The sequence below is a fragment of the Sciurus carolinensis genome, chromosome 6, assembly GCF_902686445.1.
Source record: "Sciurus carolinensis chromosome 6, mSciCar1.2, whole genome shotgun sequence".
Lineage (NCBI taxonomy): Eukaryota > Metazoa > Chordata > Mammalia > Rodentia > Sciuridae > Sciurus > Sciurus carolinensis.
The window spans coordinates 80,455,095-80,470,101 of record NC_062218.1 but is presented as its reverse complement, the minus strand read 5'-3'; the positions used below and the strand labels follow the sequence as shown (position 1 = coordinate 80,470,101).

The 15,007-nt window shown below is 40.7% G+C and overlaps 1 protein-coding gene and 1 long non-coding RNA gene across 2 annotated transcripts in view; one reads left to right on the top strand and one right to left on the bottom strand.

Annotated features, from left to right (window-relative positions):
• Positions 1-1,375, bottom strand: part of LOC124986510 (uncharacterized) — a 209,999-nt gene extending 208,624 nt beyond the window's left edge. The window contains exon 1 of the long non-coding RNA XR_007109017.1: positions 1,159-1,375. This is a non-coding gene — a long non-coding RNA (uncharacterized LOC124986510). The remainder of the gene's footprint in view (positions 1-1,158) is intronic.
• Ell2 (elongation factor for RNA polymerase II 2) overlaps positions 882-15,007 on the top strand; it is a 70,291-nt gene continuing 56,165 nt past the window's right edge. The window contains exon 1 of the mRNA XM_047554888.1: positions 882-1,170. Coding sequence (XP_047410844.1) covers positions 1,024-1,170 — 147 coding nt within the window. The 5' untranslated portion in view covers positions 882-1,023. The remainder of the gene's footprint in view (positions 1,171-15,007) is intronic.

Here is a 15,007-nt window from a genome sequence, read left to right as displayed (position 1 = left end):
AATTTAGGTCAAGGTCAGTTCTACCCTTCCAGGGTCCTCTGAAAGGAGATAGCACTTGAACCAGGGTTGCTCCTCCCTACTCCATTAAAAGGCATGATCCTGACTATATATGGCAAGCTCCAGATGAACATTTTCATGGGAACGACCTTGAAGTTCAATTCTCTATTATGCTAAGCCAACCAATTTCGAAAGAAATTTAAATCTTCGACATGACCTTCTATTTAAGATACTTCGCACAATTTAAAACAACCCCTAAAGCCTAGGGTCAACTCACTAAACTCAAGTTTAGAGAAAAGTGACTAAGGGAGTCCTCCCTGTCACATCTGCTCAACTACAGTACTGAACTTAGTTTGGAGAAACTTTTCAACGACTGTCTTCACCTGCACACGCCATGCTCTACAAACTTCCGCAGCCGTCGAGGGACAAAGTGTTTACATGGTCACTTGTCATGCCCTCACACCTTTTGGGTGGGGAGCCTCCTCTCCAAGGACTATCAGCGCAGTGAGACTCCACTACTACCATTACTTTCCACTATCACCCCCCGAGGGGCGGGGCTCCGACTTAGGTAGGTAACCAAACAGCCTGGACACCCAATTAGCAGGCGATCCCCAAATCAACCCGGCCAATCGTAATCGGCGAGCCAAGACAACCAGACGTGACGTCAGGTGTGATTAAGTTGGAGCGTCACCCCGACGTCAGCCTCTCATTTCTCGGACGTCCCGTCCCGGGAACCAAACTCCAGCGACTTTGGGCCCCGCCCCCTTAAGGGTGGAGGGCGGCCAATGAGGGCAGCTCTGAGGGGAACAAGGCCAATGAGACGAGTCCGGGGCGGGGCGCGGGGCCAGAGGGTGGGGCGGGTGGCGGCGGTGGCAGCCCGAGGTCTGGCTGCGCGCAGTATATGACAGTACGTCAGCAGCGGGATGGCCGTAGCTGTGGCGGCGGCTGCAGAAGCCCGAGCAGCCGCGGCCGCAGTGGAGGCTAGAGCCCAAGCGGCGTCGGCGGTGGCACCCCGGGGAGTTTAAGATGGCGGCAGGGGGGGCGGCGGGCCTGCGGGAGGAGCAGCGATATGGACTGTCGTGCGGGCGGCTAGGGCAGGACAACATCACCGTACTGCATGTGAAGCTCACCGAGACAGCGATCCGGGCGCTCGAGACTTACCAGAGCCACAAGGTGAGCCGGCCGGCCGACCCGGCTCGGGGAGGAAAAGGGCACCTCTCACCGCCCGGCCGCGCCTCCCCTTGTCCTGGCACCCGGCGCAGGTACCCCGGGAACCGTGGTTCGCCGCTGCTGCCGTCAGCGCCCGTGGCGGTAGGACAGGGCAGGGCTAGGCAGGGTCGCTGACGCCGCGGTCCCGGGCCAGCGGGGCGCCGGGGCGTGGGGAGGCGGCAGGCGGGCGGGCGGCCCCTGGCGGCGGGGCCAAGGCAGCCGCAGCCCTGACTTGGCTGCGCCGCCGCTGCGGGACTTTCCGACGGCGCCCGCGGGCTTCCTGGCTGGTTGGGTCTCAAGAAGGGAGAGAGGCCCCAGGGCAAGAAGTGAAATGACCACGCTGCCCATGGCGGGGGAGGGGGCGCGTATGAAGCGTATCAGTAAAGAATCAGGGGTACCCGTGGCACAGGCTGTCCGCTTTTTCGGGATAACACCGTGGCACCGTAGACCCGAGAGAACAGCACACAGGCGCTCCTCGTATAGGGATAGGACGCAACTTGTACTCCCAGAGACTCGGAGACACAGGCGCTTTATGTATGCGGGGGTTGAGGGGTGGACACACCGTGTGCTCGAAAAGGCTAGGACACAGTCGCTCACAGTACTGGGGAAGGGGGACACACCTTGCACTCGCAGGGACTCCGGAATACAGACATTATGTTCGCGGAGACGCACCGCGTCCGGGATCACAACCCGACACCGCGTCCCAGGGAGACTCACGAGGACTCACATATATCTAGCTCCGGGAACATGACTTTGGGTTCTGGGAAAAGAAGGGCGAGGAGGCTCAACATACCAGAAAGACGCTCAGTGCCCGGGGCTGACTCGCGGACTTAGACAAGGGGCGATCCTGACTGTGGGAGGATACACTGCGTCCCGGGGAGAGATTTCTGACTCTTACCCTGCGTCCGGGAGAGAAAACCAGGGGCACACATCTCCAGTACAGGGAGAGGCTCGGACGCACATACACCGCAATTGGGGCACAAATCCAGGAACGTTTTCTCGTTGAAAGGAGTGGAACTCTTGAGAGGGGCACCAAGAAGAGACACTGGCAACCAGGGGGCATGGGGAAGTTGTTCATGGACATGCAGTAAGGAGTGTGGAATGAGGGAGGCAGGAATGGACGCATTGCTTGAGGGAAAGATAGTACCATATGTGGGACCGGTAACATTTTACTTGGCAAGGAGACAGGGAGATATAACTCACAGGGCATCCTGACAAATAACTCAATTCATACCAAGGAACACACTCTAACTGGTCTCATAAAACGCACAGAGGAACAGAGGGACACCCAGACAGACTCTCATACTTATTCAGATTAAAGTGGAAAAAAGAATTAACATCTGTTGAGCTCCCACTAGTGCCAAGCACTTTAAATACAGAGAAGACACAGAGTCCTAAGCAGAATGGCAGGGGAGGTGTGAACCTGAGCCAGTTTAGAGTCTCCTCACATTAACATGGACATAGGAGGAGCACACAGTTATGTACACTTTGGGAAGTATATGAACTCACATGATAGGATATATGACAACACAGCAGGAAAGATTCAGAGATGAACATTATCTAAGAAAGGCTGTCAATTGGGTGGACACATGAACCTACCCACCAGGATGCATATGTAACCACTAGAGAAGCATATGTTGAAAAACACAGGATGAGGAGGGGGCTGAGGAAGAGTGACAGAGCGGAGGAGTGCACATACAGAGAAAGAGATACCTTCCTACACACTAAGAAATCCCAGGGAGAAAGAGTCTCAAGTATGGCTTCAGTGTATACTAACAATTAAGATGTAGAGAGATAAAAGAAATACAAAACTGCATGTGCCAGTAGCTACTCCCAGACAGGTGCACCTGCAGTGGAGAGACCAGCACCAACATGGAGTGGGAGGCCCACATGGGGAAAGTCAGCTACACAGGCAGAGGGACTAAGGCAGACGGTGGAGAGAAACTCAGCCCTGTAAGACGTAGAGATAAGCTTGCCTATTCCAAGAGAAGGTCGTGGGAAGGAATGACAGTGGGAAGAAGGTAGATCAGGGGATGTAAAGAGAAAAACATACAGACGTCTGGAGAGAAAGAAACCAGCAAGAGGAGACCAGCCCCCAGATAGAAACAGACCTAGGGTGCAGAGAAAGCCTGACACAGCTGATGGGGAGAGGCTCTCTGGAGACAGGAGTACAGCCAACCACCTTGGGAAATAACAGGCAAACTGTACAGTTGAACAATGAGATTGACACTGTATTTGGTGAGGAAGAGGCCCACACTAGGGGAGGGGAATGGTGAACACAGGGTGAGTGAAGTGATAGAAATGTCCCTAGTGCCCACTAATCTGCATGACCGCTTGAAGCCCAGGAGGGGGAGTACAATTTTTTTTTCTACCTTTGTGTGGCCTTTATTTCTTCTGCCTATAACCTTGTGTTTTCATGCTTGTGGCAAAGGTGAGAGTGGTCCAGAAGCCTCTACATTTATATACCAGTTTCTTCTAGATGACAGGAGATCAAAAATTTTTTCTCTCCCACCACTTCTTGATTTTTTCCCCCTATTTTACTGTAGTCAAAAGTCAGTGAAATGAACTTGATGACTTTGTTTGCTCTTGACTGCTTCTACTGCCTATTGATATCATTACTATCTTTTTCAAGTAATCTTAGGATTCTTTTTCTCCTGAAAAACTGGTGATAGAAGCAGTGGCATGCTGGAGGGTGGGAGGGGAAACTGAATAAGCTGACTTGGGCTTTCCAGTTGGACACTGTCTTCTTCCTGACTTAACCTGTTCCTGTCCTCAGGCCTATCACTTCAGCTCTAGAAACTTTTTTTAAGAGGGGGTGAATAAAGCAGGCAGGAATTGAGGGAAAATGTCAAGCCATGTTGGATGAAAAGTGGGAAGAAGCTGAAGAAATGAGGGACCTTTGGGGTGACCGTATACACTGTCAGTATTTCAGGATCCTCTGGAGTGTTCACACAGGCCTCCCACAAATGTGCCCTCAGTACCTCTCCTGGCTCAGCCAGACCAGGGCTCCCCCATGGCATGGTAGCAGTTGCCAACAGAAGGCATGTGGCTGAGCTTTTTATCCTCCAGTGGAAGAATATTTATTTGGTCTTTTTTACTTTCCATCTTTATCAGAAGTAAGGTTCATGACTCTAAATTGTAGCTTCTGTCTGGGAATATGTTGGCATGTGTCAGATAATTAGAAAAATGTTTCTGATGGTTAATCTGTTCTCTCAGGGAGAAGAGATGATTTTTATTTGTCACATAAAACTCCTCCCACCATTGCTGTGCTTATATAGAAAGGTACTTGATTCTTGAAGACAAATGGCCTCCACGTGACTATGGCCAATGCAAAGTGATAACGATTACCTCTTCAAATGACTTTCTAAGGACCATAAATTTCAACAGTTTTATTCAATAAAATTAAGCAGCAGAGAGTTCTTTTTTTGCCCACATTATTTTGTTCATTTGATTTAACTCTGCTAAATAATCCACTTGACCTAAGTCTTCAGAGAGTGAGTTTAGGAATTTTTAGCAAACTGATTTAAGCAGAATAAACAAGTTCTTTAGATATAATTGAGTAAATATACCAGGTTATTAGGGTTCATGGAAACAGTCTTTGAAAACATCAATATCTCGGTTTTCTCAAATGACAATTCCTCACTGTTTCAAAAGATAAACCTGATTTACCACTAGTATTCAAGTTCTCTATTTTTAGAGAAAAAATCTTGGAATCTTTTCATTTTAAATGGGCAGGGGGACATTGTGAGTCCAGGAATAGGAGTTGGAATTGGCATAAATATCTCCTGAAAGTTGTTTTCAGCTCACTTTGAATATTTCAAAACCATTTCAAATTGATTATACATGAAGTGTTCACTAGAAAGTTACTTTCATGATTTGCATAAAAATTCAGATATACTAATACAGATATCCAGGATATCAAACTTTCTAAAATGTAGATAAATTTGTTTGAATGGGAGGACAAGTTGCTAAATAAATAAAATCACAAATTACAACTTTATAATCATTTAAATTGGTATTTGTGATCATGTGGTCTGCATAAGCTCTACATATTTTAAATGAGCATGTATTACTGTAATTACATATTTCTCCCTAAACATTTATATTTAAAATGAAAATAATTTATTTTAGCTAATTTCTCCAGTAATATATAGCTGGCTTTCTTTTAACACTTGAGTAATAGATTTGTATAACAAAAATTTTATCAAAATGGTTTTCGGATTTTGTTATTGCTGAGCCTGTCAATTTAATTTTTTAAAATGTTTGCTTAAAGTTTCAAAGGTAGTGGTTCAAATACAATCATGCTTACCCAACTGTTACATAAAAAGTCTTGCATGGTTGTGTTTGGGGGTAGGGGCTACTCATTCTGCATCTCTGAAGGCCAGGAAGTAAGTCCCTTTAAGTAGAATTCTGTTAAAACATTCTCTTGTTAACTCCAATGGCTTAAAATAAATTTTCCTGCCTGGATTCATGTCATTTAGGAAAAATCTTACTGTTTTGGAAAATTTGTACAAATATGCTTTCGTTTAATTTTGCATGAAGAACTCAGTCTCTGTATTAACAAATATTATTATTTTCAATCAAAGCATTGGGTCTTATTTAAACCTTCCAAGTTATTGTCCTTTATAGTAGCACCCTTCAATGTGTTACTTGATCTTTTTATTTTTTTAGTCCCTGCTTCTGTAGCTTATGGGGTAGGTAATTTCCTCTCCTTGGCCTTTCTTTCAACCAGGTGAATTTTTCAGTATTTGATTCATTTTGGCTTAAGATCCTGAAAAGATTCATCTCTTGCTTATGCTCTTTCTGTTCTTCCTGCCCCAGTTGTGTGCATGTGTGTGTTTTCAGTAACATGCCTTATAAATACAGAAGTCTATGTGCTCCATAAGCCTCCACTTCAGTATCCCAATCTGCTAACACATCGCTGCCATCACTGTCAGACATGTTTATTAAGTAGAACAATGAGGTTTGTTGTAGCAGATTCCATTTGTTCCACTTCAAAAATGTAGCCAGGCTTAGGTAATTTAACCTTGCTATTTATTTATTCCCACCTTCAGTCAGCACTTGCTCTTAACACAGTTTTTATCAAGGAAAGTCAAATTTGTGCCCCATGCTGCAGTGTTTGAAAAGTTTATTCAAATGCTCAGTTAATTACTCAATGCAAAGGAAGGTGCTCCTCCCTGAGAAAAGTAGTAGCCAGATTGCCTAAAAAGATAGACAGGGAACCTTGGCACCAGAATTAGGAGGAGAGAGAAAGAACATATGTGAAGGACTGGAACATGTTCAAGAAAAGAATTTAAAAGGAAAGGAGTGTAGAATTCTTGGAATGATTTCCAGGGAAGCTTACCAAGGACAATCACCAGATTCAGCCTTTCCATTTGCCCCATTTGCACTTGTAAAAAATTACGGAAGCTTTGCTCCTAGAGCTTTTTGGTAATTGGCGATAAAGCCAGCAAAGGGAAGAAAAATGAGAATTTCAGCTGAACCAATGCTGGGTCATTTTTAACAATTTGCAGTGACCCTTTTCTCTGTCACAGAGAGGCTCAGGAGCTGGCACCAGATTCCAGCCAGTTTGGGCCCAAGTATATTTGGAGTGTTTGAGAAGCTATACCTAAATGTGATATTATAGTCATTTCTGCATTTAAAAAGAGCTAAGTTTTACATCAAAGAACAGAGGAAGTAATATACCCTACATTTGACTCTCCTGCATATCACAGCTTCATACAACATTTTCCATGACTTGTGAAAAATCTAGAAAATTCTGGAGTAGAAGGCAATAAATTAATGGTCAGGTCTCCACAAACTAAAACTGAAAAACATGGCATAATTCAGGTCAGATGAGAATTGTTTTCTTTGTCTTTGTTTTACATTTTTTCCCCTCCCTCCCTTTTTTCCTCCCTTCCCTCCCTCCCTTTTTCCTTCCTTATTTCCTAAATTTCTACCTATCTATAATTTCTGTTGTGGCACTAGGGCTCTTAAGAGTCATGTTAAATCATCAGGAAGAACTGGTTTAAGGAGCTCCACTAATACTTTGCCAGCAAAGGTCAGACCTACCTAGCATTTCCATGCCTGGCGATTTAATATAGGACATAAGAAGAGAGAATCTTGTTAAGGTATAAGCTCCTTAAAGATTCATGAGACAAATTAGTACCTTGAATTGACCTCTACAGTCAAGCAATTTAGCTTGTAGGTTCATAGTAACTACATTGTTAGACAATGGCATGAACTTCTTTTCTTCTTGGAGTTTCTATGTGATTGGTCTAGAAAAGATCCTTGGGTCTTAAAGGATTTTAGTATTACGATTTTAGGAAATAAGACTGGATAGAGGACCACATCTCCAGCAGAGAATGTCATAGGTAAAGAACAGTAATAGAAAACTTCAGGGCAGGCTCTGAGAATTGTCAGAAACACCCTGTTCCACTTAACCTGGAGTGCAGGAGAAAAAAAAATTATTGTGTTTAAGAAGATCATAGCAGGTCCAAGCAGGTGATTACCTTATGAAGTAATTTGGACTTTATGCTGTCATCACTGTGGACACACTGAGTAGAAATTTGAGTGATCTGAGCTACACTTTTAAATTATTCTGGTCTTGAGGTGCAGAATCACTGTGAAGTGAATCTGGAAGGAAGTAGACAGGTTATGAAAAAGTTTATGGTCCAGGCCAGAAATTATTGGAGTCTATACTAGGATTCTGGTGGTATATATTACAGATGAATCAATCTACAGAATTTAACAGTACTTTAAGAGTTTGAGTTGAGATTTGTAGCTACTCACTGGCACTGGGAGGAGATCCTTAGGGAAGGAAAAGTCAGAAACAGATGGGAGAATGGGATGAGGTGGGGAGAAAAAGATGATGAGTATGATCTGGTGAACATTCATTCAGTCTTTTGTATAGTCATCAAGAGACTTAAGTATATTTTATATTTAGATGATTAGATGTTGTGGATTTAGGTATATTTGAGAGTCTGAGGCAAACATAGAACAGTGCTATATGACTTATATGTCTTATATTAACTTTCCATTCAGTGGAGATTTTGGAAATTGTTAATGTTTGGGGAGAGATTTAAATTGGAAAAATTTTGGTTTGAGTGGTGCTTTTTAAATTTTGCTTTTATTTTTATAGACTTGCTTGATTGAACAATCTCTATGGGTTGTACTTAAAATCATCATTGACCATAGATAATATGAAATTAAAAGAGTTAATGTTTTTCCTTCTACCAGATTATCTCCATATCTGTTTTGGTGGAGTTTTTGTTGTTGTTGTTTTGGTTTTTGTTTTTTTAGTTTCGTTTTATTTGTTTTTTGCTTTTTGTTTTGGTACTGAAGATTGAATCTAACCTTACACTCTACCACTGAGTTATACTCCCAATCCCTGTTTGGTACCTTTTTGTTTTGTTTTGTTTTTTGTAGGGATTGAACCCAAGGGTGCTTAATCACTGAGCCACATCCCCAACCCTTTTTTATATTTTACTTAGAGACTGGTCTCACTAAGTTGCTTAGGGCCTTGCTGAATTGCTGAGGCTGGCTTTGAACTTGTGATCCTCCTGCCTCAGCCTCAAGCTGCTGGGATTACCGGCATGCAACATGGTGCCCCTGGGGCCAAATTTTTTTTTTTTTTCACAGTTCCTTATGGAAAACAAAGCAAAATAGTCATGAGTACATAAAATTTTTGGTATACATACACAGTGTAGTGAACTAATATGGGGCTGTATTCATGATCCATGGAGGTAATTTTGGCTAGAAGACTTTTCCGCTGAACAGTGAGCTTATTCAACAGTGAAACCAGGCTTGAACTTGTGAAATTCGCTGAGAGACTTAAGGATCCAAATATGTTTATTCGGAAATCTAAGTGTTAGCATATTTTAAGATAACATTTATTTAATTAGTATCATTGCTTTTGACTCCATTATTGAAAACCATAATAGCTCAGAGGACCAGAAAAGGCGTCCATGTAGTAAAAATTCAGTTGAATATTTTAAGATGTTTCTTCTTTAATAAGTGATTAAGAGATAGCAGTCGAGAGTTACAAACTACCAAGTATTTGTTCTTTTAGCAAATATTTTTATTCATCTTCTGACATCTGCCAGACATAGAACTAGGCATTGGACATATAAAGCCAAATAGGTCATAGATGGTTCCTGCCATCAAGAAAGTACATATCATTAAGTAGAAGCCAGTAAACATGTAAAAAAAATAAATAAATAAACACAATGAAGTTTGTATTCAAGGGGAAAATCAACAGAGAGAAAAGTTGTATTTGAGGATATATCTGTGTATTCTTCACCCGCCATCCTCCACTGAACCCACTCTCTTCCACCCCAGATGACTGCACCTGACCAGGTACTGTTGTCAGTCGTCTTCCTAGTCCTGTCCTATTGACCTGGCATCCCATCGTATTGACCATTTCTTCCTATTAGAAACATTTTCCTGATTTTCTTCTTACCCCTCTTTGTCCTTTGCTAAGTATCCTTTGTTTGCCTGGCTCCTGAATATTGGAGATCTCAGTTCCCTTCTCTTTATCTGTTTACTTTCTCTAGGCCAATTCATCTACTTCTTTCGATTTAAGTGCCATTTATATGTTAATGGCTTCCAAATATTTTTCTCCAGATCAGAATTTTTCTTTTTAACTCCAGGCACTTATTTTCAACTAGTATCTCCTCATCAAAGTCTAATGGGCATCTCACACTTAATATATAAGAATATAACTCTTAATTTCACTCCTTAAACCTACACCCACCTGAATGTTCACCATCTCAGTCAGTGTTAGCACTCTCCAGTTGCCTAGAAATTGACCAGTAACCTTTGGTTTTGCTCCTCTTTTCTTGATATGCATAGCAAGTCTGGTCAATCTTTAAAATGTGTAAAATCCAACCCCAGCTCTTAACACTATCCCATTCCCAGCCACCATCATTCCTCTTCAGGATCACTACCATGCATCTCCCAGCTACCCTCCAAATTTCTATTCTTCCAAAGAGCATCCAAAGTGATCTTTTAAAACACTGAGTATAATGATGTAGTTTCCCAGAGTCAAGCTCCCTAGTGATTAACTTTGTAAAAAGTGATTTAGTTGCTCCATTTTATCAATTTATGGTTTTAAAAAAAAAAAAAAAAAAATCTCTTTTAATCCAATCGTATTTTACCTCTTCTCTTTATACTTCTGCTCCAGAGATCAAGATCCCAGGAGCAAAGCTTTATTTCCTTTTACAAGTTAACTTTGACATGTAAGTTTATTATACAATTATAAGGACAACATTAAGCTCTTGTGGGGGAAAAATGGAGGGATGTTGTGCTTCAAGCATTACTGGTTTAAAGTCTGGGTCAAGTAACTAATATTTGACTGTTTTTTCAGGTAGGATTTTTGCCTTTCATGTTCATTTAAAAGTTGTTTGAAATCCTAAGATTTAAGACAAAAATAAATTTTGTTTTTTTTTAATTTGACCTGCATCAGGTGTCTTTTTTTCAGAGGCTATCCTTCAAAACAAGGATTATACTAAATAGATTAGTGTTTTTCCCTCTTCCTCCTACTCTTTTGGTAATTCCTTTTGTATGTCACTCATCTGTGTTGTAATGGCTAGAAAGAAATTATTCTTTACTACATATGCTCTTTGATCTTATTATCCAAAGTCCACAGAAAAGGAGTTTCTTCTACAGCTAAGGTTGGATTGATTCACAAGGCAAAAATATTAGATTGGTTCTGTGAACCTTAATGACTCTTCTTTTGACATCTAATAAAAGGTTTGAGACAATGAAGATGCTGTTTATTAAAGCAGTTTTGCATTATCTCTAAATTTCGTATCATATATCATTCTATGTGTATTGCTGGCTTTTGACAACTGCTGGCATATTTGATTTTTCGGAATCAACTGTCTGATTTCCTATGCTATTTCCTTCTTTAACTCCTATTTTCTTTCTTCTTCCTCTCTCTCTGCCTAAATATTTCTTTATTACAGTAGTCAAGATATAATTATGGAATAGTCTTTGGATTCTCTATCAGGTGATATTATAAAGAACAAAGACTAAAATGACTTATAAAATAAAAAAATCACAACCACATGTTTTTAAACAGTATAGTGCCTCTTTTAGGAAAGAAAAATGATCTATTTTATATGTTATATCTCAAGGAAAATCATATCTATTTTTTACTGTTTACTTGCACAACTGAGAACAAGTTCTTCAGTTGCCTGATACTCTCCTTAAGCCACAGTACAAAACCAAAAATGTGACTCTCTGTCTGTTCTGAGTCCTCTCCATTTTAGATTTTTCACATTTTAAACACCTACTTGTTGGAGAAGGGCAGGAAAAAGCTAGCTATGTAAAATGGTGGGTTAAAGCACAGTTTTTAGAGTGAGACATTAATAGAAAAATCATAGTTCTTAAAGTGTTACTAGGCTTGAGTCCCAGGTCACTCAGTTGTCTAACCTTAAATAATTCATAAGACTTACCTGAGAAATAAGAACCCAAGTATCTACCACACAAGGGCATTTGTGAGAATCCATGGAGGTAGTGGTAAAAATAATTAGCAGGCCTGATACATTTCAAGCACTCAATAAATGATAACTGGCTACCTATAATTCTTTCTTTTTTTTTTTTCTTTCTTTCCTTCTTTCTTTCTCTCTCTCTCTCTTTTTTTTTTTTTTTTTTTTTAGTATTTTATAATTATTTCTTAAAATGATCTCACTTAAATAATTTACCTGTACCATCACTATTTATAGAAAGTGACTTGTTTGGGGCAATTTTTCAAAATTATACTTGATTTTGAAATTTTCTGAAATATCTTTATCATGACAATTTAGATACATAGGTAAATACCAGCAAGTATTTTATAAATGTTTATTTCTAACAGTTCGAGAACAATTCAGGGTAATTTTGAGTTAAGATTTCCATGATAGGCTCAGCATGGAAGCTAAGGATATCTCAAATAACTCTTTAGAGACAGTTATAAACTACCCATATAGGTAAATGATCACTCTCAAGGAATCATGTTAGGAATTAATATTACATGATAAAATTAATATTACTTAGTAAAACTGCTTAGTAAATTATATATTAGATTTTTATAGCCCTGATATGTTGAGGAATAATTCCTAGAAATAAGTGAACATAGATCTCTTTGGTCATAGAGCAAGTTTTGTTGCAGTAGTACTGGTTTGTAATGGCAAAAATCAACAGTATAATAAACTTACGAGCATTTTAATATTGTCTATACTTTATTCAATACTTGAGAATACCCTGCCTATATAGTGGGTTACATGATTTTCAAAAGAGCTACTTGGTACAAATATTTAATTAAAGCTAAAAAACAAAGGTTGAAGCCCTTCCAAAACTCATTTCTTATGGGATGTAATTAGTCAGTTATGGTTTATTTTTAAAGCATGCCAGATCCTATTTGGCCACCTATAATTACTTCAACTTTTAAAATTAACTGGCTTAAAAAAAATTTTTTTAAAGATACAGTGAATTGAGGTCATTGTTTTGCTGTTAAACTAGGCTAAAAACATTTGGACAAAAAACTAACCTGCTTGTGACAGTAGCTTTCCTATTAACGCAGTGTTCTGATGCATCAGTGGTATAGAGTTCTGTGGAGGGGTTAGCTATGCTTTGGTAGGTGGTGGGAGGACCATCTGTGGCTGTGTGACGTGCTGAGAGTGGTGTCTGAGAGAGGTTATGTTGGCTACAAGAAGGATTTGACTACTTTAAGGAAGGGAGGAAGGCCTTTATCGAGGTGCCAGGCGATAATGGCTTGAAATGGGCCAGGGGCTTTCAAAGTACAGACGAAGCTTACTTTGAGGAAGTCTGGGGCAGACTGGCTGGACTTAATGACTGGTAGCCATGGAGCCACCTTGACATCATTTTTGGTGCCTGATATTCAACCTGTCAGCACATCTTATCAGTCTTCCTTGGGAATGTCTGCACTGTCCACCATGTCCTGTGGGCTCCAGATATAGTTATACTAATTTAGGCCTTTATCACTACTTCCAGAGTATTTCTAAAGCATCCCTAGAGCTGTTTTCAAAGCCATTTCCCCAGCCCTCCCTTACCTCAATCCATCTGTTTTACACATGACTGAAAGAGTTGCCTTCCCTAAAAACACTTCTTTCAGCAACTCACTTTCTTATCCAGAAAATTGGAAAAGCCCCCAATTATTTATTCCATGGAAGGAAAGACTTAAAAATCCTCAGTGAGAGGGTATGAAGGAGATTAAGGCAGAGTTCTTTCATCGGGTGATAAATCTTTGGGGCAGATATCCTGAAATGTGAAATTTAAATTACTGTCCTATTTATTCTGTAGCAGACAGAATCTAAAAGCAAAGTCAAATTTTGAGAACAGCAAATGCTTAGGCAGGAATGCTGTGTCCAGTTCCCAGTCTTTATGTTGTATCTCAAGTGTGAAAGAATTCTGTACACACATATACCTGCCCTCTACCTACACAGTGCCCATTTCTGTCTCCTTGCTGTTTTCCTCAGGACACTCTCTCCTTGGAGTTTATTTTTTTCTAGTCTGTTACTCAAGATCTACCTTTTCCATAAATCTTTTAACTTTTCTGATATCTATTCAAATTCATAGTCTCCTTTCCTTTTTGAGAATTCTTACTGTACTTCCCAGTAGTACTTAGCCTAGTACTTAATTATCCTCAAGTATCTCCCCATTAAAATATGAACCCTGGCTTGAGGAACTGGGCACAGATATTCTCGTATCTTCCAAAGGAGATGTGTATAGAATACAAGATAGTATAAGAAAAGTAGCAAGATGTGGAGTGCAGTGGCACACACCTATAATACAGCCACTCAGGAGGCTGAGGCAGGAGAATCATAAATTCAAGGCCAACCTCAGCAACATAGCGAGATCATAAGCAATTTAGAGAGACCCTGTCTCAAAATTTTAAAAAGGGCTGTCTGAGTTCAATCTCCAGGGGAGAGAAGCAGTGGGGCAGGGGTAGAAAGGGAAAGAAAATTAGCAAGGCCCAGCTTAGTTGTTAATGAACTACAAGACCTCGGAAGGACTGGGGATGATAGAAGGGTGGGTATCAACTATATTATTTCTAATTCCTCTTCTGAATTTAGAATTCTGATTCTGATGGCATGTAATTGACTAATAGAATATGGGGGCCAGGAGATGAAAAGAGACTATAAATTAATTCTAAAGTTGTAAGCCTGGAAAACCAAAAATAGAGAAATGTCATTGCCAGGACAGTAGGAAAGAGGTAGGGAAGAGGTGCCAGTTTAGTTAGAGACGCTAGAGATGGAAGAGTTAGTGTTCTCCAATCAGTAAGAGTTTGCTGTATTGAGGGTTTCTAATGTAAACATCCTATAGGCAGTAGTAAACAGCCAACTGTAGAAAAATGCCAGTTGAGGACTGGAGAAGAGATTCGGTCATCACCAAAGTATGGTGAGCTTCCAGAAAGGAGTGGTTTTAGCAAGAGGAAAAGAAAGTAACTTTTGAAATGAAATGTGCAATCAAACAGCTGGGAATATTGGTGTCTCTAATACAAGGAAGAGGTAATATACAGTGGAGAAGTCAGCAATTTGAAAATTGAGAAAAAAGTTCTTATTTATTTGACAAAGAAGAAATGATGAGCTTGATGGAGAATTTCAAGTTCCAGTGAGGTGAAGGCAGCATGTGAATTAAAAGGAGTCAAGTAGAGAAGTATAACCAGCCTCCAAGGAGATGGTCAGATTCAGGAGGCAAGGCTGATGGACGCATTGTAAAAGCTGGAACCTGAATCTGTGTTACCTAAATTGTAGGGCCACCTACTTCCACACAAAGAGGGGCTTCCAGCCTCCTGTGGGCAACTTTATTACTTCAG